The sequence below is a fragment of the Pimephales promelas genome, chromosome 10, assembly GCF_988280905.1.
Source record: "Pimephales promelas chromosome 10, fPimPro1.hap1.1, whole genome shotgun sequence".
Taxonomy (NCBI): domain Eukaryota; kingdom Metazoa; phylum Chordata; class Actinopteri; order Cypriniformes; family Leuciscidae; genus Pimephales; species Pimephales promelas.
Window position 1 is genome coordinate 2,019,340 of NC_142778.1, and position 25,661 is coordinate 2,045,000.

The following is a 25,661-nucleotide window of genomic DNA, read 5'->3' on the forward strand; positions in this document are numbered from 1 at the left end:
GTGTTTTTTTTTCCTAATATTGATAACTGAATAAATGCATTTACATACAATAACTTAAAAAGAGTTTTATTCAGTGTTCGAGGAGGAATACAGTAAAAAAAAAAAGTAATAACTTATCAAACGGTTCATGTTCAACACAAGATTCGTCCGAGTGTCATTACAATCATAACCACTGAGTTAACATTTAGGGATGACGACTATAACAGGATTATATCTGGTATAGATACCACATTTTCAAGCATTACCATAAATGGGGTAAAATACTATGAGGTTTTTAACAATAAAAAATCTGATAATATGAACACTGAACATTCAGGACTGCAAATTTTTGCATGTTGGGGTTCATATTCGGCCACAACCAAATTCAAGCCGACTTTAAGGAGTATTTAATGAGTTTATAGTAACACACACACACTCAGGTGTAACACACACAGCCAGATCAACTGGAGTCTGTGTTGGATTGGTGGAAATTGCATTGAATGTTTGCTGAATATATATTGTGTTGTGTGTAACAGGGCTGCTCACTCCAAGCATCTACACCATTACTGTCTTCATTAACATTAAATGGTTTTGTAAGTTATTAACATTAATGCATTTTCTTTTGGTTACACTTTACAATATGGTTTCATTTGTTGACTAATTAATTAAGAATGAACAAAACGTCTGCAGCATTTATAAATATAATTGAATGTTAATTTCAACATTTACTAATACATTATTAAAATTAAAAGTTGTATTTGTTAACATTAGTCACGGTGAACTAACACGAACAGCTGTATTTTTATGAACTAACAAAGATTAATAAATACTGTACACATGTTTTGTTCACTGTTGGTTAGTTAACAAATGAAACCTTATTGGAAAGTGTTACCATCGTTTTAACATATTCAAATAAATATGTATATATCTTTTCATTTTTTATCTTTTTTTTAGAAGAACTGCTTATTCCAGACATGGATGATTATCGTCATGAGACAATATTTTTTCTGTTCCAAATTTGACTTTTCTGTTTACAGACTTTAAGTGAATTTTGAGTAAGTATTACGTAAAATAAGTATTCATTTAAATTCATCTATGTTTTGTACATCTTACTTGCTAACTTACATATAATTTATATATGCCCACCCTGCTCTATAGATATCAGTATTAGCATTGACTATTAAAAAACAAAATTAGCAGTCAAGCACAATTGCATAACCCTGTTAATCTGAACAATGTTCACACATATTTGCAGTGATATTAGCCAGTGCTCAACTAGGATGATGTACTAAACAATGAAGCTAAAGTAATCAATAACTCAGAGGCTGAATAGACACACCCCTAATCTGCCATTGGTTGGTTAAACACTCAGCCACGCCCCAAACTCACTCGATTGGTTGAGAGCTGTTTTGAGAGCTCCAGAGCCCGTGTTCCTCCGTTTCAATGGTTTTCTGTTGTCTTCGCGTATTGAACTTGGCAAGTATATAAACGTGCAAGAAATAAACTCAGTCCATTTTTGTATAACATGATTTAACAACCCTGCCTTCACATTAGCATGACCAAAACGTATCAGGAGTAAGTGTAAATCACTTCCATATTTTTTTGTGTTTAAAAGAAAAAGTTCTGGAATGCGAATATTTACCTCATTTGCATGCGATATGCATAATCTCAAAACTCAAAATATTATAAGGCACCCTGTGATCCATTTCTTGCTGAATTTCCTCTCAGAAGCTGGTTTCATTCATATGAGGTTTAGGACTGGTGGAAGGAGGAGAGGCGGGGCTTTCCGGCCCAGGTGCGCTCTCATTGGACGGGCTCTCGCTGGTCGGAGAGGTCAGAGGTCGTCTGGGAGAGGTGGGCGTTTGCGATCTGACTGGACTGAGGGGTGAAGGAGAAGCGTTTGGTGCTGCAGGAGCTGGTCTTCTCACGGATGGTGCTGATGCTGGTGTTATTGACGACGATGATGATGATGGTGTTGAAAAACATGGCGAGAACGAAGATGGCATTCTGAGTCCGAGTCGAGCCTCGAGCTCGCTGCACACCGCTAAGCTCCGCCTCCCCGGGTCCAGGCCGCCCACGTCGGAGCACTTGGCTCGTTCCTGACAGCGCTCCACGAAGCTGCCTCTCCGGATGGCCCCGAGGCCGTCCCGGTCCCGGCCCGGATGAGGGCTGTTGCTGGCGCTGCTGGCCAGAGAGGACTGGCTGAGGCCGAGGTGGGGTTTACTGAAGGGAACCAGTGGGACCTGACGAGGAAGACTCCCAGAAAGAGGAATCGGGGCCCGGAAACCACCGGCAGCTCGAGTGCTTTCACTAAACTGAGACTGGAGACTGTGGGGACACACACAAGGGACAAATCAGCACATATGCCAATACAAGCTCAATACTAGACCTTCACTCGGTGTAAAGTGTTCAAACTGACATTTCAGTGGCGGGACTATTTATCGAGTCCGTCTGGATATTGCTGTAATTTTCTGCAGGTTTTATGAAGGTACATTTAAAGGAGTAGTTCACTTTTAAAAAAGACTTTTGCTGATAATTTACTCACCCCCATGTCATCCAAGATGTCCATGTCTTTCTTTCTTCAGTCGAAAAGAAATCAGTCAAAAAAAAGGTTTTTGATGAAAACATTCCAGGATTTTTCTCCATATAATGGACTTCAATGGGAACCAAACGGTTCAAGGTCCAAACGAGAGTTTCAGTGCAGCTTCAAAGGGCTTTAAACGATTCCAGACGCTGAATAAGGGTCTTATCAAGCGAAACGATCGCTCATTTAATGAATAAATAAAAAAGTTTAAGTTTTATAAGCACAAATGCTCGCCTTGCTCTGTTCTGTGATGCGCATTCGTGACTCAAAAATGAACAAATCTTTTTGTCTCCTTGATAAGATCCTTATTCATCGTCTGGTGTCGTTTAAAGCCCTTTGAACAGTTTGCACTGAAACTGTCTTTTGGACCTTGAACCGTTTGGTTCCCATTGAAGTCCATTATATGGAGAAAATCCTGGAATGTTTTCATCAAAAACCTTCATTTCTTTCCGACTGAAGAAAGAAAGACATTGACATCTTGGATGACATGGGGGTGAGTAACTTATCAGCAAAAGTTTGTTTTAAAAGTGAACTACTCCTTTAAGACCAAGTGAAGAAAATGTGAGGAATAATTGAAGGCAATTCAATGTTCTCTGTCTGAGAACACTTCAGAGTTTGAAAATACAACTTCCAACAGATTTGCGTTACTTGTTCACTCATTTAACAAAGAAGTAAACCAACAGAATATGGAAATCCCTTTTACTCTGATCAATATTCTCTGAAAATATTTTCCATACCTCCCGTATGTTTACCAGTGCAATTCTTAAATCAATATACATTTACTGGAGATACAAAATGACTTAGAATATGAAGTCTTGTTTTCTGCTAAATTGATCAAAATGAAGCATGTTTATGTTTAAAACAAGAACAAATATCTGCTCAGAAAAATTCTTAATATTCAAAGGGACTTCATTGACAGATATTTGTTCTGGTGCAATTGTACAATACATTTTACATTTGCATTTCAAGTACACCTATTTCTAAAAAAATAAATAAAAAGTATATTGATTTAAAGTTGTATTGGAAAACAGGACAAAAACACTGAGAAATATATAATATTCTTTTGCAATGTATGCAACATTTAATGCCATGACTTTATGAATTTGAGACATTTTTAAGTGTGTAATTTGTGCAAATTAAGACTTTTTAAGACCCAGAGAAAGCCTGAATTATAATAATATACTCCATATTCCAGAAAAAAAAGTCACATCTAAAGAAACATCGCAGCGAATAAAAATTGCATTGTTGAGAGTGAAAAAAAAACAAAAAACAGATAAGCTGCAATCTATTATTACATTTGGAGTATGTAAAATACTTATAAAAACAAAAAACAAACAACATTTGTGCATTTCTCACATTTAGGTTACAAAAATCCTTTAAATTTAAGAAGAGCTTTACTGTAGTGTGTTGTTTGAGGGTGTAGGATAGAGCCCGACCGATAAAGGATTTTGATAGTGATACAAATATTTTTGGGTTTTAAAATCCGATATATCGGCCAATATTTTATTTATTTATTTGAAACTGAACATGATAGTCACAAATTTTGTCCTGCTTATTTGAGTTAAGAGAACTGATGGGGATGTTCTTTTAATTGTTTTTCAAGCAATGTATGTCTCGTAACCAACTCAACAAGTGTTGCCAACAGTGCCCTCTGGTGGACAAACTATACAACTCCAACACTCATGACATGGTTCAAGCGTGTTTATTTTTGAAATATTAATTTATCGGCCATTATAACTGCCGATACCGATAGTTTGGAAAATGCCTAATATCGGCCGATAATATCAGTCTGCCGATATATCGGTCTGGCTCTAGTTTAGGACCAGAGGGAGAAGAAAGGAAGGTGTGTGTGTGTGTACCTGCACATAGAGTTGCGAGAGGAGTGTGTGAGAGAGGCCGCAGGACTCATGTCAGGTGTTCGGGTCAGAGCCAGATCACACTGATCCAGAAGCTCCAGAAGCTCCTCTTCAGTGGGACCGCCCAGAGCTTGAACACACAAAACACACACACATGATTACAGCACACACACACACTGCATTTCACAGTCACTAATGCTGCCATGCTCACCTTTGATATCCACTTTCCCTGCGATCTCCATGGCCGTGGTGAGGTCCCACATCTGGATGCTGCCGTTGCTGTGTCCGCTGAAGAGATAGCGGCGCGGCCTGGAGCCGATGCGACTCGACCCCTCACACTCGTGGACCACGAACGCCGTGATGGACGTCCCGTCGACTGAGCGCACCTCACACACCCTTCAGAAGAGAGATCGCGTTTGGCGTTGATCAATATGTTTTCTAACCATGTAGGGCTGTCACTTTACGTTCGAAAGTCAATTGCACAATCGATGGGACCAACCAACACAAGTTTCGAAAATGTTTTTTTAAAACACAAAAATGTGTTTTAGGTGAGCAGATCAATACAGGACACAGAACATGTAGGACGCTTGAAAATAACAATGTGTTAACCAAATGCTTTTTAATAATCGCTATTACGAACAAGCGTGCCGTTATCTGTTGCATAGTGACGCGTGTATGTGTGTGTGTTCAACAGTGTTCAAAATGAAACGTTAATATTTTGGGTGAACGTGAACTGAACGAACTCTTTTACTGCCTGATGAACGTTACTGTGAACGCACGTTCTCTCGGTTTAACTTCGTTCAATAGGGTGCCAGATATTTGTTATTTATAAGTCATTTGGCTCATTCAATGAATGAATTGATTTGGAAAAAGATTTGTTCATTTTGATAAATGAGTTCGAAAAGGAGAGTCACGAACGCGCATCTATAGAGCCTTACAGACGAAAACCTGGATAAAACACACGTAAACAGGCCTTAAAGGAAAGGTTCACTTTTCAAAAAACTTTTGCTGATAATTTACTCACCCACATGTCATCCAAGATGTCCATGTCTTTCTTTCTTCAGTCGAAAAGAAATTAAGGTTTTTGATGAAAACATTCCAGGATTTTTCTCCATATAATGGACTTCAATGGGGACCAAACGGTTCAAGGTCCAAAAGACACTTTCAGTGCAAACTGCAAACTGTTCAAAGGGCTTTAAACGATTCCAGACGATGAATAAGGGTCTTATCAAGCGAAACGATCGCTCATTTAAAAAAATAAATAAATAATTTTAAGTTTTATAAGCTCAAATGCTCGCCTTGCTCTGTTCTGTGATGCGCGTTCGTGACTCTCCTGTTCATCAAAATCAACAAATCTTTTTTTAAGTCATTTGGCTCATTCAATGAACGAAATAAACGAATTGACTTGGAAAAAGATTTGTTCATTTTGATAAATGAGCTCGAAAAGGAGAGTCACGAACGCGCATCACAGAACAGAGCAAAGCAACCATTTGAGCTTATAAAACTTCAACTTTGTTATGAGCGATCGTTTCGCTTGATAAGACCCTTATTCATCGTCTGGAATCGTTTAAAGCCCTTTGAACAGTTTGCAGTTTGGACTGAAACTGTTTTTTGGACCTTGAACCGTTTGGTTCCCATTGAAGTCCATTATAATTTGTGAACTGAACTTTGAACTAGTTCATGTAGAAAGTGAATTTTCCCAACACTGGTGTTCAAGTGCGCCAGAAATGCGCAGATTCTGCAATATGCTCTATTTATTGGATCATGAGGACTCATGAGTTGCGTATTTGAGCTAAATCCACGCAAATTTGTCTCACACAAAATTGAGAAACACACATTGGCTCGTGGTTTGACAGCGTTTCCCGCCAAAGGGAGTTAATCTCAATCCCTGAATGTTGCGCTCCTGTTTGTCATTGTGCTGAAACTTCATGCTAATAAATCATCAGGAATATTGCTGACTTAACATTCGCCCTAATGCCTGTTAGGTGTCCGTGGATTTGCCTGTATTTGGTGTTGAAAATAGAAACGTCTTTAGAGATGGATAATCGATTTTACCATCGATACTTATGTCTCAAACATCGAACAGGATTTTCTTCCTCAAAGTGACAGCCCTAGCTGGAAATGTAGTTTGTGTAACATGCAGACAACAGTTTAACGGTGGCTATATTAAACTGACCTCTTCCCATTGGAGGAGAGCCTTACGTAGAGTTTATCCGTGTCAGGAACCACACGCTGGATGAACACCTGCTGCTCGTCACGCTCCCCGTACGGCCCTGTAAACAAGCGGCACCATCACGTCTGACCCATCCACCAATCAATCAATCAATCAATCAATATACACTACCAGTCAAAATTTGGGAATAATAATAATAATAGGTCTTTGAAAGCATCTTCTGCTCACCAAGACTGCATTTATTTGATCAAAAATAGACAAATCAGTAATTGTGGGAATTTGTTTTATATTATTTATTTTAATATATTGTAAAATTGTATTTATTCCTGTGATCAAAGCATCATTACTCCAGTCTTCAGTGTCACATGATCCTTCAGAAATCACTCTAATATGAGGATCTGATGCATGTTTGATTATTATCAGTGCTGAAAACAGTCACTGCTTCGTATTGTATAAACTGTGCAATTTAAAAGATTTTTTGTATAGGAAATGAACACTTTAATTCAGCAGGGGCACATTAAATAGATCACAAGTGACAGTAAAGATTTTAATGTTACAAAGGATTTTGTGTTATGAAATAAATGCAGTTTCAACAAAAATAGTTGCCCTCAAACCGTATTCACTTTATAGCCCTTAATCCTGTAACTGTGGACAAATGTGGGCACAGAGGACTCAAGTGTGATTCTAATTTTTATTTATTATAAATGTTATATCACTGTCTTCGATAAAGTTTTGTCTATCCATTTATGGTGGGGTTTTTTATTTTGGGGATATTTTTGAATTTATTTACTTCAAAAAGTACCATATTTCCTATGTAAATTATGCTTATTTTTATGTTTTATTTTTACTACATTAAAATATCATTCCAATAAGTTCTTAGAGCTAAAACCTAAAGATGAAGTGACTTTGCTGTCACCTGGTGTCTTATTTTAGCTTATTTTAGAATGCTCTAAATTACAGTTTTTCCCATTCATTTCTATGGGTGCCCATTTTTGACCCAAATACAAGATTAAGGAGGTTTTTTTTCACCCACTTAACATTGTAAAAAATAAGTAAAAAAATGTGTGTGTGTTCAGGAGGCAAACTTAGGAAAAGTAGCCAAGTCTTTTATCGCTCAGATCAAGGAAAGTATTTTTTAAAAATAAATCAAAACTATTTTGCCCACATTTGTCCAAAAAAGGTTTGCACTATTGATAATAATAAGAATCATTATTGATAATAGAGTACTGATCATAAGCATCAGATCATCATATTAGAGTGATTTCTGAAGGGTCATGTGACGCTGAAGACAGGAGTAATGATGCTAAATAATTCAGCTATGATCACTGGAATAAATTACAGTTCATGATATCACACAATATAAAACAGTTGTTCTAAATGATAAAAATAATCAAATAAATCCAGCCTTGGTGAGCATAAGACACTTCTACTGAAAGATCTTAAACCGTCCACACTTTTGGTCCTAAAGGGATGAGACGGGCCATTTTTGAGAATGATGATCATTCCTTCGTACCGATTTCAGTGCCGGCAGCACAGCCTCCGTGACCGTCGATATCGTCCAATGAGAGGATCTTAAAGGAGGTGAGAGGAGTGGAGCCAGGCTGGGTGGAGATCATGCCTCGGAAACGCGTCACCGTCCAGGTCCGCACGTGATTGTTGTCTGCACACACTGCATGGAGGGAGATATATTTATACTAGTGACTATAAAACGGATAGTTCAGGCTCTTGATTCTGATTGGTTGAGTAAATTACTCAACACACACACGCACATTACATCAGTTACACACACACACACACACACACACTGTGACCACATGTGTTGCTCGGCAACCTCTCTGGAACTACATTGCTTGGCAGAGGAATAAATGTGTTATAATGCTATATTTTTGTTGCTGGTGTTTATTGTATGAATAAAATAAATATTAAAATTAATGTTTTTATGGAGTTACCCTTTTATAAAAGCAATAATCCCCTTGAAGCCGTGTTTTACAGTGAATTTAGAACAGCTAAGAGTATTTTAGGGTCTAACAACAGCTCTCAGCTGTTCTAGACTCAATAAACTCATTCACCGTATATAAAACGGTTACTCCATAAAAATATTAATTTTAATATTTTGGGGATTACTTTATTTTACACCGCTTTTCCCCACTGTATTTGGCATGGGTGACCCTGGACCAAAAAAGCAGTCACATGGGTCAATTATTTGAAATATGAGGGTGCAATAAAATAATAAAACATTGAGAGCACATTTATGTTCACGATTTTGCGGCATCCACTCACAAAAATATTTATATATATATATATATATATATATATATATGGTAGTAAATTTAATAATATCTTCATGCAACATGATTTTTATTTAATATCCTAATGATTTTTGGCATAAAAGAAAAATAATATAATTTATAATAAAATTAAATAATCGATAATTTTGACCCATTCAATGTATTGTACACATGAGCTTAGAGTTTACTTCAAATGACTAAATTCACTTCATTTAAACTTATGAACTCTAAACTCATAAACTCTGAGTGTGTGAGCGAGTTAGTATGTGTGTGTGAGATCTAGTGAGCGAGTTAGTGTGTAACCACCTAGCAACACCATAGCAACCATCTAAAACACCCTAGCAACTGCCTAACAACCACCCAAAATGGTTAGCTATTGCCACAAATACACCGTGCGACTAGTGACTCGTGTCACTCGAGCGCGTACGAGACACGGCCTCCTCACCAGAGATGAGGTGTTTCTCGGACAGCATGATCTTGGTCACAGGACTGCGGTGAACAGAGAAGGTCTGGAAGAGTTGTGGACCGGATCCCACCGTCTCTGGATGCTGAACTATGACCCGCACCGAGCCTGAACTGGTGCCGTACGCGATCTCGATCCAGTTCCCACTGTCACCTGAGCAAACATTCATCATCGTCACATACATGAAACAAACAAGTGTGCTTAAATGTGTGTGTGAGCACATCTGAGGCTGGTGTGTTACTTGTTTTGGGCGTCAGGTAGACACTCAGAGCAGTGATAGCATCTTCAGTGGGATCTCGATACAGCTCAGTCACCAACAGATCATTATCCTTCATCCGCAACGGGAACTTCTGCACATCTGAAAGATGATGAGGGCTTGGATTAAACACTCATAACTCATATTGATTTATGACTGTTCTGAAGCATCAGAGTTTGGGGTGAATAGATGGGACAGGAACCTCTCAGATGCTAATCAGGGTGTGGTCTTGTTTAACCCTCAGGTGCTCTTCGGTCATTTCTGACCGAAAAAATTTTCTGTTCTGAATTTCTAAAAATCACAGCTTCATCGGAATGTTATGAAACTTGGTGACTTTTATGGCATTGTGTATGAGAATACAAAAAAAAATTAGGTCATGATCCGAGCATGCTAAGAGGTCGTAAAAAAAAATAGTCACACTTGTGGTCTTCAGTCAAAAATAACCGACCCATAGGAAATGAATGGGAAATTGACAAAAACACAAGAATTCACAATTTTTATTTATTTTTTTTCTAACATTTTTTTTAATAAAAAATCGTTTTTGAGATTGTTTCAACTATATATTCAAATCCACCAACAACAACAAAAATGTGTTCATAAACAGCTGGGGAATTCACATGCTTCTCCATAGAGAGCTGTACATGCCATCTAGTGGTTACACCATGATTCTACGCTTTTTCTCTATACTGTAACCAGATGGTGCTAATTTTCTTCAAAAAAATTATTTTTTTTTTCTGAAGGCCTAGACTCTATATTAAACTAAAATACTGCATTAATATTTTTTGTAAAAAAACAATATATATATATATCTTTTTTTTTTTTTCCATGGCAAAAATAGACCATAAATATTGCATAAATATTAATAAATTCAATCAAATTGTCTCAAAATACTAAATTACAAAGAATAAATATTATAGAACAAAAATAAATTGCATTGGTTTTACTGGGATGGAGGAAATTTAATTTGTAGGTGCCCGGTCACTTTTGCCCGGGAAGATAAAAAGTGCGACTCCGAAACGAAGAGCACCTGAGGGTTAATATCATTTTGTTTGTTGTATTATTTGTGTTTTTCTTGTCTTTTACTCTGTTAGCGCTTTTTTACGCTTCAAAACTTGACGAACATAAAACAATTCTGGTTTGATGGTCACTTTACCTATATAGTAAATAGATCCATTATTACATCCCAAAATGAGGAAAGATCCGGCTGTGTCACAACTGTTGATGGGAACAACATCCTGGTTCTGCACAGAGAGGTGAAGACATCAGGAATTGAGCACTTCTCTTAGTTTCATTGCAAATGCCAAATCTCATCAAATGAAGAGCTCGGCGTACCTGCCAGTGTTTGGTGACGGCGTTCCAAACGCCCACTTTACCCGTGTGACTGGTGGCAATGAGCTGGTTTCCCACGAAGAACAAAGCCTCGACCGGCACATTCAAACTGAACACACCTGTGGATCAGAACAAACACACACACATCAGGAGCTTTCCAAACATCTGCAAAAAACACATTTAATAAAATTAGACCGTACCAATTTCATTGCCATTGCCATCAGGGCAGATCGCCCACAGGATGATCTCAGTGCCTGATGCCACCGCAACCATCTTATCGTTGTCTCCCAGTGACCCGCCCATGACCTTGGCATTCAGAGCCACCCTGTCAATCACCCAGTCGAGCCGAGGGCTGGTGAAGACCTGCTGCCATCCAGTGGACTCTTTCACCCTGAGCATAATGATGCGTGCGTTAAAGCGGCCCATATGTGCATCCAAATCATTTCTATTGGTGACACAGAAACCCTACCTGTAACAGACCACAAACTGGGCATAGGCCACAGCAATCCAGTTATGATGACCACATATGATCCTGACCATGCCTGGATCAGAGACCGGACCTACACAACAGAGAGCACACGAAAAATGAGCATTTTAAACTGGCATGAAGTAAGGGTGTACACCTTAAATCAGTCAAATATAATGGATTAAACCATCGAATTGAGAAAAACAGAATGCAACAAATCAGAGTACAAGTAGGATAGCATTATTTGAGTAAAATAAAACAGAATAAACCAGAGCGGAGTAGATAAGTGTGACTAATTGAGTAGAAATTAGTCAAATAAAACAGAACTGAATACAAAAAAATAATAAATTAGAATATCGTGCAAAAGTTATAATTTTGATGATTATGGCTTACAGCTTATGAAAACCCCAAATTCAAAATCTCGGAAAATTTGATTACATGAAATTAATTCAAAAAAAAGAATTTTAAATACAGAAATGTCCACCCTCTGAAAAGTATAATCATTAGGGCTGTCAAACGATTAATCGCATCCAAAATAAAAGTTTGTGTTTACATAATATATGTGGGTGCACTGTGTATAATTATTTTATATATATATATATATATATATATATATATATATATATAAAATATATGCACACACATGCTTGTGTTTATTTAAGAAATATTTTCATATACTGTGTATAGATTTATACATATACATTTAAATTATATATATATATATATATATATATATATTATAGAAATAATATTTTTTTCTTAAATATAAAAACCCCAAATTCAAAATCTCAGAAAATTTGAATATTACATGAAATTAATTCCAAAAATAATTTTAAATACAGAAATGTCGGCCCTCTAAAAAGTATAATCATGCACATGTATATAGTTATATAAACTAAATATATTAGTTTCACTTTTTAATTTGAATTACTGAAATACATGATCTTTTGCACGATATTCTAATTTTTCGAGTTTTACCTGTAGAATAGAACAAATCAGAGAAGAAATTTGGAAAGTAAAATAGAACCAATCAGTAAAATAATTTAAAACAGAATAAAATAAACCATAGTATAATGGAATAAACCTGATTAGAGCAGAACTGAGTAAACTAGATTAGAATAAAACAGATGTAGGACTGAAGAGTAGAAATGTGTAAAGTAAAACAGAAATGAGTAGAATAAACTAGAATAAAGCAAAAGCAAATCAGAGTAGAAATTAGGAGAATGAAATATAGAACAGAATAGAATAAACCAGTAGATTCAAGTAAACCAGCATAAAAATGAGAAAAAGTGAATATAATGTTAAATAACTGATCAGTGTAGAACAAAATCAAATAGAAGAGCAAATCAGAGCTGAATTGAGAAGGTAAAAAATTAGAATAAAACAGAACAGCATAAACCATGCATAGAAATTAGTAGGATAGAATGAAAGTGAGTAGAGTTAACCTGAGTAGTAGAGTAGAAATGAGTAGAATCAAGCTACACAGAATCGAACCGAAGAGAACAAAGTAAAATAAAATAGAATAAACCACAGAATAGAGTAGGAAAAGAACAAAATAGGGCTGAGTAGGCCAAAGTTAATCAGTAGAATATCAAAAAAAAGTTCTAAAATAAAAGTAAATATATCAGAACAGAATAGAACAGTTTGTCAGAGAGAGTAGAATGGAATATTACATTATGTGGAACAGAATTGAATAGAGAAGTGGAGAAAATGTAAGTAGAATAGAACACCTGGCACCCGCTCCTCAATGACGGCTTTGCCCAGTATGCCAGCGTTGCCCAGGTTGGGTGGCATCGTGTTACTCCTCCTCACAGGGGCCCTTTCCACAGGCTCCGAACGGCCACCCATGAACTGGGGTCCTGCCACGCTGTGCCTGTTCCTGCGCTTCACTGGGTACACTGGAACACACACACGTCTTTATGACTGAAAGATGCTGTCCTGTTATACGTCGTCAGAGTTGTGTTTTCTGTACCTGGAGGCGGCAAGTATCCATTAAACAACACGTTCCCACAGGAGGAGCGATCCAACTCGTCACACAACTGCAGCTTTCTCACTGAGGAGGAAAACACACACTAAACCTTCAATTCTGTAATAAACATATATATATATATATATATATATATATATATATATATATATAAAACCATGAGAATGATACTGGTCTTACCCAGCGGCGTGATCCCATAGAACTCTGCCTCGTGCATTAATAAGTGAACTTCTATTGACCTGCCATTAAAACAGTTTTTATAATAAGAGACTCCATTTCACAGTGTTAAATAATCCATATCACAGTTAACAAACCATCTGACACATTTATTACGAATACAGACATGTGCTTTACCTGGGGTGAAGCTCTTTAGTGCGCAGGAAGTTGAGAATGGGCGCAAACAGAGATGGATCTCGGTCTATGAATATCTGAAAACACAAATTTTACATTATGAACATTTATATGGCTCAAAGAGTAGAATCTTTGTAAAGACAGACTGATATGCAACATTATTATTATTATGATGATGATTCAGTAAACCTTACCGCTCCAGTCTCATCTTTAAGTGTTGAGATCCGTCCACTTAATAAACTAGACAGAACATAACAATACGTATTTATTATTGGAAAAAGCGGTCATATAATCAACTTTTAATTGTCGTGATAATAACCATGACACAAATAATAAATCAGTGTGGTCAGCTGTTATTATTATAAAACCGTATTACGTTATAAAAGCCCTTGCATGACCAATATTCATAGAAGAAGGGATGATTTGATCTGTTTTAGCTTGATCTGACACACAAACCTTGAGAAAAAGGAGTCCGGAACCCATGTCAGAGTCTGTCTGGAGGTGCTGAACCTGTGTTTATATGTCCAGACAGAACAAAAACAAGAACAAGAAAAGCGGGTTCAGGGTCACAGGTCAGGCCTTCTGCAGATGTTCATTACTGTCACAGAAAGCGGGATAACAATACTGCAGACTAGGCCTAGCAGTTATGAAGACTGCACTAGTGTGTTAATAAAGTAAGTTGTGTGGCTTGTTTCGAGCAGGATATACAGTAGCTTCATACACAAACCTTTTGCCCCCGACGTTCAGATGAATTATTTCTCCAATCCTCGCCATGATCGTCGTTTTCAAGGCAAAACATTCATATTGTGTTGGATATTTAAGTAGGTATTTTATAATTTCTTCATGATAAAAGCTATTTAATTGTAGTAGCCGTTGTAAGGAAACGGCGAAAGAGCGGATGTTGCAAAGTACTGGCGGAAGTGGGAAGGCGCTGTAAGTATTTCAAAATAAAAGTAATTGACGATTTAAAAATACTTTCAAAGAGTCTTTGAAGTCATTTTATTATATATATATATATTATATTATATAGTGACTGAGAATGAGACAATTGTACTTCATTTTCAATACTTGTCTAATTTCAAGGGGCAGTTTTATGTTTATGAGGAGATTTATTATATAAAAATGCATGCCATTCATTTATGCAAAATACAAAACCATACTAAACTTGATACAATGCATTATATTGCAACATTTTTTAACTCTGTAAAGCCCTTACATTATATATATATATATATATATATATATATATATATATATATATATAATATTTAATATATCAGGCTTTCATGGCTCATATAACATGATATAGTGAGAATATGAAGTTCAAACTCGAAGACGGGGGAAAAACACTTTTTATTTAGAGGAACTAACTGAGCAAAATATGCAGTTTGGTCCAAATGCTAATATTTATGACCAGAAAGTAGGATGACGTCCTGATGCTTGTAATGTGAATAAATGAGATCTTAACAGTAACAACAACACAAGTAAGGAATAATGTGAATTAAGGCACAACAACGGACAGAAATATCAGTTGTCACTCTATATCTCTCAATAGCATTAGTAAGAATGATTAGTAATATATATATATATATATATATATATATATATATACGTATATATATGATCAAAGCTCTGTAGTTTTAAAATGCAATGAGAAATGAAGACCTTCCTCAAAAGCCTGATGATCATATTTGAAACACATTTTAAAATGTTTTTTTTAAAATAAATTAAAAATAATAATGGGATAATAAAGTAAACTACTGTAAGTCCAGTAAGTGTTCATCTTGAAATAGCCAGGAAATTGTAGGAGTCCAACGTTACCATCCGTCTGTTTTTATTGAAGACAGTTACGATTAGGCTAAACGTATGGAGTTAATTAACTTCAACTGGAGTTAACAGCACGTTTATGAATTAAAGATCAAGCTGTGGTTGTTGCTGTTATTTTGCTTGTGTTTGTTATTATCTGATGATGTTCAGGTATCCATGTCTCATCCATCCATAACCAAGAGAATTACAAACTTAAGAAGATTTTACTATTTTACTTTTATTATTCAACCTAAGGAGGTGGTTTTTGGTCTTTTAACATAGATTTTTCAGTGTCTCACATTAAAAGTCTGCATATTGTCTCAGACAACTTGCACTAAGAAGACTAATATTCATTATTTCTGTTATGAATGGCTTATCTGAATTTTATCTTTTGATTTGATTAGGACACATCCTGAGGTTTTAAAATGGTATTTGTATTTGCTCCGCCGTCCACACTCGTTTAATAATGGGCTATATGCGTTCCGCATTTTACGCAAGGATGCTCGTCCATTTCCGGTTGTGGAGATTAAAGTAGAGGAAAACCGAGGAAAACGGGATAATGGCAGAGTCTTCAAAATTTACTGTCTTTGAAACGAAACTTTCATACGCTTAGATGTAATTTTATATATAGTTATGTTTATTTAATATAATTTTAAAAAGAAGCATAAACACAACGAGGGGTGTCTGTTTTGTCTGTTTTTGTGACTAACGTTTCTTTAGTATAACCATGGAGTATAAAATTCAATATAAATTCTCTGTATTGCATTGGACTCTATACGATCGGCGGAAGTTATCGAGCATCCTTACACCTTCACCGGAAATACCGCCGTGCATAGAGCCCATTTCCTTCCAATACAACTTCAAAATAAGAGTTCCAATACAAAAGTTGCACCAATATACCAAAATAAACACAAGAATGAAAGAGTAACAAATATTAATAACATAAGCAATCTTGCTACTAATAAATGGCGCTTACAGTATTGGGTGTGGATTTAATGTTTTGGCAACACAACGCAAATATGTCACATTCTGAAATGCAAAAATGTCCCATATTAGGACAATTAATACGAAAGTGTATTGCATTAACTTGAGGAAACAAATCTACTCTGTTTTTCTGAATTAACGAGTTAATTATCTCAGAATTACGAGATAGTTTTTCATTAAAAACGTTTTTGCTCTGTTTTTCTTAATTAACAAATTAATTATCTCAGAATTCCGAGATAATTTTTCATTAAAAAAGTTTTTTCTCTGTTTTTCTGAATTAACGAGTTAATTATCTCGGAATTACGAGATAATTTTGCATGGAAAATGTTTTGCTCTATTTTTCTGAATTAACGAGTTAATTATCTCAGAATTACGAGATAATTTTGCAAGGAAAATTTTTTTTGCTCTGTTTTTCTGAATTAACAAATTAATTATCTCAGAATTACGAGATAATTTTTCATTAAAAAAGTTTTTTCTCTGTTTTTCTGAATTAACGAGTTAATTATCTCGGAATTACGAGATAATTTTGCATGGAAAATGTTTTGCTCTATTTTTCTGAATTAACGAGTTAATTATCTCAGAATTACGAGATAATTTTGCAAGGAAAATTTTTTTTGCTCTGTTTTTCTGAATTAACAAATTAATTATCTCAGAATTACGAGATAATTTTTCATTAAAAAAGTTTTTTCTCTGTTTTTCTGAATTAACGAGTTAATTATCTCAGAATTACGAGATAATTTTGCATGGAAAAAAGTTTTTGCTCTGTTTCTCTTCAGTTCATTCATTCAGAAAAACAGAGCAAAAACATTTTTTTCCAAGAACAATTATCTCATTATTCGGAGATAATTAACTTGTTAATTCAGAAAAACAGAGTAGATTTTGTTTCCTCAAGTGAATGCAATATGCTTCCGTAATTAATATTGTAAAATGCGCTGATTTGACCTGAGCCTCCTCCGTAGTGATAAATTCAACTTTCTTTTGTTGTTGTATATATTAAAGGCGTTTATTGCTGGAGTCTCCATCATGTACAGTAATTGCAACGCTGTCAGCTCACAGAAACACCAACAACAACCTCGTTAAATCAGAGGTAGGTGTTCTCAATAACCACATCTCTGACCATCTCATCCTCAGTCTGAGGCGCTGGAGAGACACACACGGGACTCCCCGTCTTGGGAATGTGGGATTCGTCATCCGCCAGTTGTTGGGAACAGCAGAGCTTCTCCACACACTGTTTCCCGCAGCGCAGACTGCAGACGGACGCGCCGGCAGGCCCGGGGAGGAGCTCGGGCTGCACGGTGCAGTGCTCGATGCCGAACGAGCCCAGAACCTGTTTAATCTTCGCTATGAGGTCTTCACACTGCGTTGCGTCCAGCGCGTCGGGACAGTGCACGTGCAGCGACGCGACCAGCAGCGCGTCGGACATTTCCCACACGTGCAGCTCGTGAACCGACAACACGCCGGGAACCGCACGGACGCAGCGACGCACCTGACCGACACACAAGTGCCGCGGCACCGCCTGCAGGACCAGCAGCCCGTAGCGGTGGAGCTTCGGCACGGCCGCGGACAACAGCACCAGCACCGCGGCCGAGGAGAGACCCGCGTCCAGGTACACCAGCAGATGACAGTCCGAGTGAGGCCGGTGACAGTGCGCCTCGGACAGCAGGAGAACCAGCCCGGTGCTCAACACGAGGAGTGGACACAGTAGGTCCTGGACCACACCGAGGATGAGGCCTCTGAACCCGGACACTCCAGGAGTACAGCGGGGAACTGCCAGGTCCAAAACAAACTAATTATAGTGTGTTATGGTGATTCAATCGTAAATGTCAACAAAAAAAAAGTATTTTCTGCTCATCAAGGCTGCATTATGTGATTAAAAATGCTGTAATAGTGTGAAATGTTATTACAGTTTACAATTTAATTTAGGCTATTCTGGTGATATTTTCAGCACCATTACTCCAGTCTTCAGTGAATAAAGTGGAAATACAGCAAAATAACTGAAATGAGAAATATTCCTCAGATGTCGTGTCTGTAATTTATAGCAAAAAGTTAAGTATTGATTCGATCTCAAACGAATCAAAAAAGTAGTTATTACTCCATTAAAGGAGTAGTTCACTTTTAAAAAAACTTTTGCTGATAATTTACTCAGCCCCATGTCATCCAAGATGTCCATGTCTTTCTTTCTTCAGTCGAAAAGAAATTAAGGTTTTTGATGAAAACATAATGGACTTCAATGGGAACCAAACGGTTCAAGGTCCAAATGACAGTTTCAGTGCAAACTGTTCAAAGGGCTTTAAACGATTCCAGACGATGAATAAGGGTCTTATCTAGCAAAACGATCGCTCATTAAAAAAAAAAAAAGTTTAAGTTTTATAAACTCAAATGCTCGCCTTGCTCTGTTCTGTGATGCGCGTTCATGACTCTCCTCCTGTTCGAACTCGTTCATCAAAATGAACAAATCTTTTCCAGACTCAATTCGTTCATTTTGTTCGTTGAATGAACCAGATGACTCGAAAAAAGATTTGTTCATTTTGATGAACAAGTTTGAACAGGAGAGTCACAAACTGGAATCGTTTAAAGCCCTTTGAACAGTTTGCACTAAAACTCTCATTTTGACCTTGAACCATTTGGTTCCCATTGAAGTCCATTATACGGAGAAAAATCCTGGAATGTTTTCATCAAAAACCTTAATTTATTTTCGACTGAAAAAAGAAAGACATGGACATCTTGGATGACATGGGGGTGAGTAAAGTATCAGCAAAAGTGTTTTTAAAAGTGAACTACTCCTTTAAGACATAACTAAAAAAGTAATGTTGTTCCTCTCTCTCACCGGTGGGTTCGGTGCCGGTCGGGTGACGAGGCTCTTCTGGAAGTTTCTGGATGGATGTTTCACTGATCCTGGACTCAGGAACTGGTTTAGTGTCGCTGAGGTTTGGAGACTCAGAAGAGCCTCGATCTGGATCCAGAACACTAGAGGCTTCAGGGTTGCAGAACATCAGTGCGTCATCCTGGAGATGATCTATAACACAACCATCATCATGCATTCTTCATCATCACCTTCAACCTGATGGATCATAATACAGTACAGAGGCACAAAACACCAGCTCATAGGAAGTGGAACTGACTGCATGTTCTGTTTTCACTGTATCAAATGCAAAATTAAATTATCAATTTTGACACATATTCTCATCACTGCACAACTGATCATTTCTACCACTAAAGGTCCTTGCACATTGAGTAAAATTTTTTGCATGTCAAAAAAAAAAAAAAAAATGTTTACACACTGCAAATTTTTGCGTGTCATAAAAAAAAAAAAAAAACGGACTGGGTTCGATTTTCTGCATTTTTCCCATCCGCAGCAACATTTTGGCAATTCAGAGCCACTGAAAGACGAATACGAAAAAAATAGGGCTGTCAAACGATTAATCGCATCCAAAATAAAAGTTTGTGTTTATATCATATATGTGGGTGCACTGTGTATAATTATTTTATATATATAAATACACACACATTCTTGTATATATTTTAGAAATATTTTCATGTATATACTATATATAGATTTATAATATATAATTTAAATTATATATAAATATAAAATTTTATATATAAATAATATTTTTTTCTTAAATATACATATACGTGGGTGCACTGTGTATAATTATTTTTTATATATATATATATATACATATACACACATATATGTATATTTAACTTAGAAAAAAATATTATTTATATATAAAATGTTATATTTATATATAAACACAAACTTCTATTTTGGATGCGATTAATCGTGATTAATCGTTCGACAGCCCTAGAAAAAATTGCATACGAAAATATTTTATCAATATATTAATTTTCAGATTGGGTTTCTGTGGTTTAGGGGTTTTGGTGAGTGAATTTAGGGCCAACATGAAGACATTTAGCATGAAAAACTTGCCATCTATCCAGCTTTGGTTTTATAATAATAATATTCATTACATTTATATACACTCTAAAAAATGCTGGGTTGTTTTAACCCAATTTTGGGTAAAATATGGACAAACCCAGCCATTGGGTTACATTTTTAAATTACATTTTTAACCCAATAGCTGGGTTTGTCCATATTTTACCCAAAATTGGGTTAAAACAACCCAGCATTTTTTAGAGTGTAGTGCTTTCCAAGCGCTTCACATGTAAGGGGGAATCTCCTCACTGCAGACCTTCTTCCTTAATAATATTCTCACTGTAAAAAATATTTTCAAGATTTGTTATCACAACATATTTTCTTTTGTCAAATCAACTTTATAATAATTTATTTAGTTGAGATAACTTATTTGAGTTTCTGATGGTTAAATCAATCTCCTTCATTGTATTAACTCACTTTTTCCAGTTCAATCAACTTAAAATTTTAAGGCAACCAGGTTACTTACTTTTTTAAGTTAAACCAACAATATTTTTTTACAGTGTAGTAATCACAACATTTTTTCTTTTGTCAAATCAACTTAAATAATTTATTTAGTTCAGATAACATATAATTTTGATTTTCTGATGGTTAAATCAATCTCCTTCATTGTATTAACTCACTTTTTCCAGTTCAATGAACTTAAAATTTTAAGGCAACCAGCTAACTTACTTTTTTAAGTTAATCCATCAATATTTTTTTACAGTGTATCTAGCTAAAGACATAATCAAAGTAGTCATGTGACATCAGTGGGTTAGTTACAATGTTTTGAAGCATCGGAAATACATTTTGGGTCAAAAAATAAGACAAACAGAACCGGAAGACAAAGTCGTAGTTTTGGTTATTTTTGGACCAAAATGTATTTTCGATGCTTCAAAACATTGTAACTAACCCACTGATGTCACATGACTACTTTGATGATGTTTTTATTTCCTTGGACAAGGACAGTACACACATTTACAATGGAGGGACAGAAAGCTCTCGGGCTAAATCTAAAATATCTTAAACTGTGTTGTGAAGATGAACGAGGTCTGACGGGCTTGGACCGACATGAGGGAGAGTCATTAATGACATCATTTTTGGGTGAACTATGTAAGCATCAGACCTTTATTGACCCCGTCATGAGCTCCACTGCTCCTCCAGGCCAATACGAGTGTATTGAACATCAGACTCGCTCCTCCGACCACTATAGACAAGAGCGGGTGTTGAACGGCTTCTGGCTGCACGAGGTGTGTGAGGATCTCCAGACTGATGGACACACACTGAGACGCCATCAGAAGCGCTGAGATGAGGACGCCGAAGGGCTCGAGACGCTTGCTTCTGTAGAGACGCTCATCATCCGGAAGAGAGGGAGAGCCGGGATGACGCTTCAATGCCGACAGGGACAGATGTAAGAAGACGTAGAGTGTGTGAAAGCTGTCCACCGCGATCAGGAGCGATCTGCAGATTCGGCCGACCACGATCTCACACACCACGAGGACCGCGGTCAAGACCAGCAGGAACACATGAGTGGAGATCCTCGCCATAGACCTGTCCTGAACAACACACACATCAGCTATATGTTTAAGATGAGTTATTAAGGAAATACTCTTTTTTTAAGAAAATACTTAAAGGGAAAGTTTACTTTGAAATTAATTTTTGGTGTGTTTGGTGTGTCTTTGTTTCCACAGTATTTTCAATTTTGATATTTTGATATTTCAGTCATATAATGGAGGTCTATGGTCACCACCTCAAAGAGCATGCACAGAGAAGTCCAGATTAAACATGATTTAATGACTCGTAAATGTAAGTACACATTGATGGCCTAAGACACGAAATGAGCGGTTTGTGTGAGAAAACTTAACAGTATTTATATCGTTTTACCTCTTAGCCACAAGCGCCTGTGACTTGGCTGTGGTTACAAGACGTAAAAACTAAATAAATACTGTTCGTTTTCTCACACAAACCGCTCATTTCGTGTCTTAGGCCATCAATGTGTACTTACATTTACGAGTCATTAAATCATGTTTAATCTGGGCTTCTCTGTGCATGCTCTTTGAGGTGGTGACCATAGACTTTCATTATATGACTAACAGAACGGTTTGACCTAAAGATATCAAACTGAAAATACTGTGGAAACAAAGACACCTACATCTTGGATGCCCTTGAGGTAAGATAAAACATAACAAAAATTCATTTCAAAGTGAACTATCTCTTTAAGTGCAAACTGGATGTAATGTTTTTAGATACTTTAGCAATTAATGAAAATGTGTTATAGTTGTGGATTTTATTTACTTGTTTTATAACTTGGCTTATGTGATTTTTTTTTTTCTTTCTGTACAGCACTTTGGTTGTTTAAAAGTGCCCAACAAATAAAGTTGGATTGGATAGTTTAAATTAAACCTAAAAACACTTGTTTTGACCCACTTAAGAAGGACTTGAAGTCATCATGAAATAAGTGATGGTGGCTTCTCCATGGAACAAGAGCAAATGTGGGCGGGGCTTGATTTTGTCTGTGGGGAGCTGATTGGCTGATTGGATGGTTGTGGTTTGCTATTTGTGGATCGCATGTGAGTGACAGGTTGCCCCGCCCTCATCCTCAGAGAAGAGATGTCAATGTTATTCTGATTCAAGATTACGAGAAACGTTAATTTAAAACAATAATTATGATGTGCACGGATAATTAATTCAGAATAAATACTGCAATATTCCTTAAAAAAATTCCTAATTATTCTATTGTCTTTGAAATATGGTTATAATAAATATATAATATATAAAATAGGCTATGTAATAATAAAGTGTACAGCTAAATGACAAGCATTTATGATAAACTAAAATATACTTTGTCATTTCAATGGAAACTTGTAGCCTACATCATATTTTTTTTTTTTTTTTTTTAGTCAACACATCAAAATAAGCAAGACAAATGATCACGAAAACAATAATTTAAACTTTTAATTTGACATTATTCCAAAGTGCACTTTTTTAAAGTGTATAAAGTGATCTCTTTAAGTGGCCTTTAATTTAAATGAGATTTTAGAGCGAATGCACAATGTAACTCGCAATTGTGCGGGAAAAAAGTCAGAATCGTGAGATGACAATTGTTATTTTAATAAGCGAATTATTAAATATTATTATTATTTTTGGTTCCATGGCAGAAATGAGCTTCCGTGATCAAGGCTCTCGAGCTGAAGTCGACGGATGTCTTCTGTGAGAAGTGTAGAGGAGTGTGTGAGAAACACCCGAGATGCGTCATGAATACTAATCTCACAGACGCGTCTCCGTTGCCGTGACCTCTATCAGGACTTCAGTCTGTTAAAATCAGTGGAATGCTCTTTCTGGACACAATCCAAACTGAACTTCAGCGTCACGATAATAACACACACTGAAGCAGCGAGTGAAGGAGCCACTGTAATCTGTGTGTGTGTGTGATAGCTCAGATGGAGAGATAGATAGTAATGCCTCACTCATGTCTGCGTATATTAACACTTATTAACTAGCACTAATAAGGCTTGTACACTGCTTAACAGATCAGGAGTTCAATTTGGATGTGTTATATATATATATATATATATATATATATATATATATATACATAATGATGGCAATTAAATGCATTTCTATAGCCGCACACTTGTTCTTGCTTTAATGTTTGTTCATCTTAATAAAAAGAAAAGTGAAGATTATTCTAATTAATGCACATTTAAAAAACGCTGAGGTTTGAATTGCATTTAAAATAATGCACAAAAAAGTATATTAAAATTAAAATATTTTTATTTTGAATTATTTTGAATATAGTTCAAACCTTATTGTTTTTGCTTTCTGTAAAGGCAAATAAATGCAATTTTTATAACATGAATACACACACTTACTGTACATTTATACATACTGTATACGCATACATACATACATACACACTCACACAGACAGACTGATATATATATATATATATATATATCTGTGTGTGTGTATGCATAGGCCTATGTCTATATGTATATATATATATATATATATATATATATATATATATATATATATATATATAGGAAATGTTCGAAAATGTTAACTTCAGAGTCCTGTGTTTTATTATAGGCTATTTACACTCTTACTATTAACACTGTTTTAGTTCAAAGGAGTGTTTGTCGAATAGAAACTTGGATTATACTTCATATTTTGTTCTATTTTTACCCAAAATATGGAGCGCTAAACTTTAAATAAAATAAACAATAATATAAAAAGCAGGGGCAGTTGAGGCCTAATGGTTTGAGAGACTGGTAACCCGAAGGTTGCGGATCTCTGGACTCACTGCTCCAGGTGTGTGTGTGTGTGTGTGTGTTCACTACTCACTGCTAATGTGCGTGACTCATTTGAATGGGTTAGAGGACACATTATACGAGTATGGGTAAACTGGCCATTCTTGGCCTTCACTTTCACTGAAAACTCTCATATGTAATTTCTTAAAAGTGAGATCATGAGTAGGCTAATAAGTTCCAGGAAATCCCTAATTTGGACAAAGACTGTAGAATTAAATATTTTTTTTATTGTTTTAAAGAATTTATTTGTTGTAGTCGAATAAAACAGATTTTGACGGATTAAACATGAAGAGAATGAACACACTGTAGTGACTGTATTATGGTTTATCTCTGCTGTTTTCATAAGGATAATGTATATTTATAATGCAATGCCAATCAACAGCCTTTATCGCTGTATATAATATAACACTATAAAATAATAATAATTTGATAATAGCGTTATTTTTTCTATAGATATCACAAAATATCATCATCGTGAATTATTTTGTTCATGATAATTATGTAGTGAAAAAATAAATAAATAAATATATATATATATATATATATATATACACACACACAAATGTAAACACATTCAGACAGCCTATATTTTAAATATGTTTAATTGCCTATTTTTTATTTTTATTGATTTTTTATAAAAGAAGGCCATAATTGAAACCAATATTCGATAAATGAATTGTGTTAGTTTTGTTTGTAGTTTATTTTATGCGTATGTATGTGTGTGGGTGGGTGTGCATATAGTTTTTGGGTTGAGCGAGTGAGGGAATGAGGGTGTGTATAATTTTAATTTTAATAATATTTTTGTATAATTTTTTTTTTTTGCACATGTACATGCCTTGTTATTCTATTTTCTGTCTATTAGTATGAAACTAAATAAAAAAAAAATTTTTTTTTTTCCCAAATTCTTCAT

General features: G+C 35.8%; 2 protein-coding genes across 3 annotated transcripts in view; both read right to left on the bottom strand.

The window, feature by feature from the left end:
* Window positions 1-50: 50 nt before the first annotated feature.
* shkbp1 (SH3KBP1 binding protein 1) lies at window positions 51-14,654 on the bottom strand. Its single transcript, XM_089135264.1, has 18 exons — window positions 14,460-14,654; window positions 14,189-14,242; window positions 13,927-13,972; window positions 13,736-13,809; window positions 13,562-13,620; window positions 13,367-13,447; window positions 13,125-13,292; window positions 11,398-11,488; window positions 11,129-11,319; window positions 10,932-11,047; window positions 10,753-10,840; window positions 9,585-9,701; window positions 9,326-9,496; window positions 8,106-8,261; window positions 6,596-6,692; window positions 4,631-4,815; window positions 4,423-4,549; window positions 51-2,307 (listed from the first exon to the last, which is right to left on the bottom strand). The coding sequence occupies exons 1-18, from the start codon at window positions 14,504-14,506 to the stop codon at window positions 1,704-1,706; spliced, it is 2,472 nt and encodes an 823-aa protein (XP_088991390.1). The 5' UTR covers window positions 14,507-14,654; the 3' UTR covers window positions 51-1,703.
* Window positions 14,655-17,400: 2,746 nt separating this feature from the next.
* LOC120459903 (proton-coupled zinc antiporter SLC30A1) overlaps window positions 17,401-25,661 on the bottom strand; it is a 10,308-nt gene continuing 2,047 nt past the window's right edge. The window contains exons 2-4 of one of the 2 annotated variants that reach the window (XM_039647388.2): window positions 21,565-21,989; window positions 19,350-19,538; window positions 17,401-18,289 (exon numbers count right to left, since the gene is read on the bottom strand). In XM_039647388.2, coding sequence (XP_039503322.2) covers window positions 17,604-18,289; window positions 19,350-19,538; window positions 21,565-21,985 — 1,296 coding nt within the window. In that variant the 5' untranslated portion in view covers window positions 21,986-21,989 and the 3' untranslated portion in view covers window positions 17,401-17,603. Of the gene's footprint in view, window positions 18,290-19,349; window positions 19,539-21,564; window positions 21,995-25,661 lie in introns of both variants that reach the window. The other variant, XM_039647389.2, reaches the window with a different exon arrangement.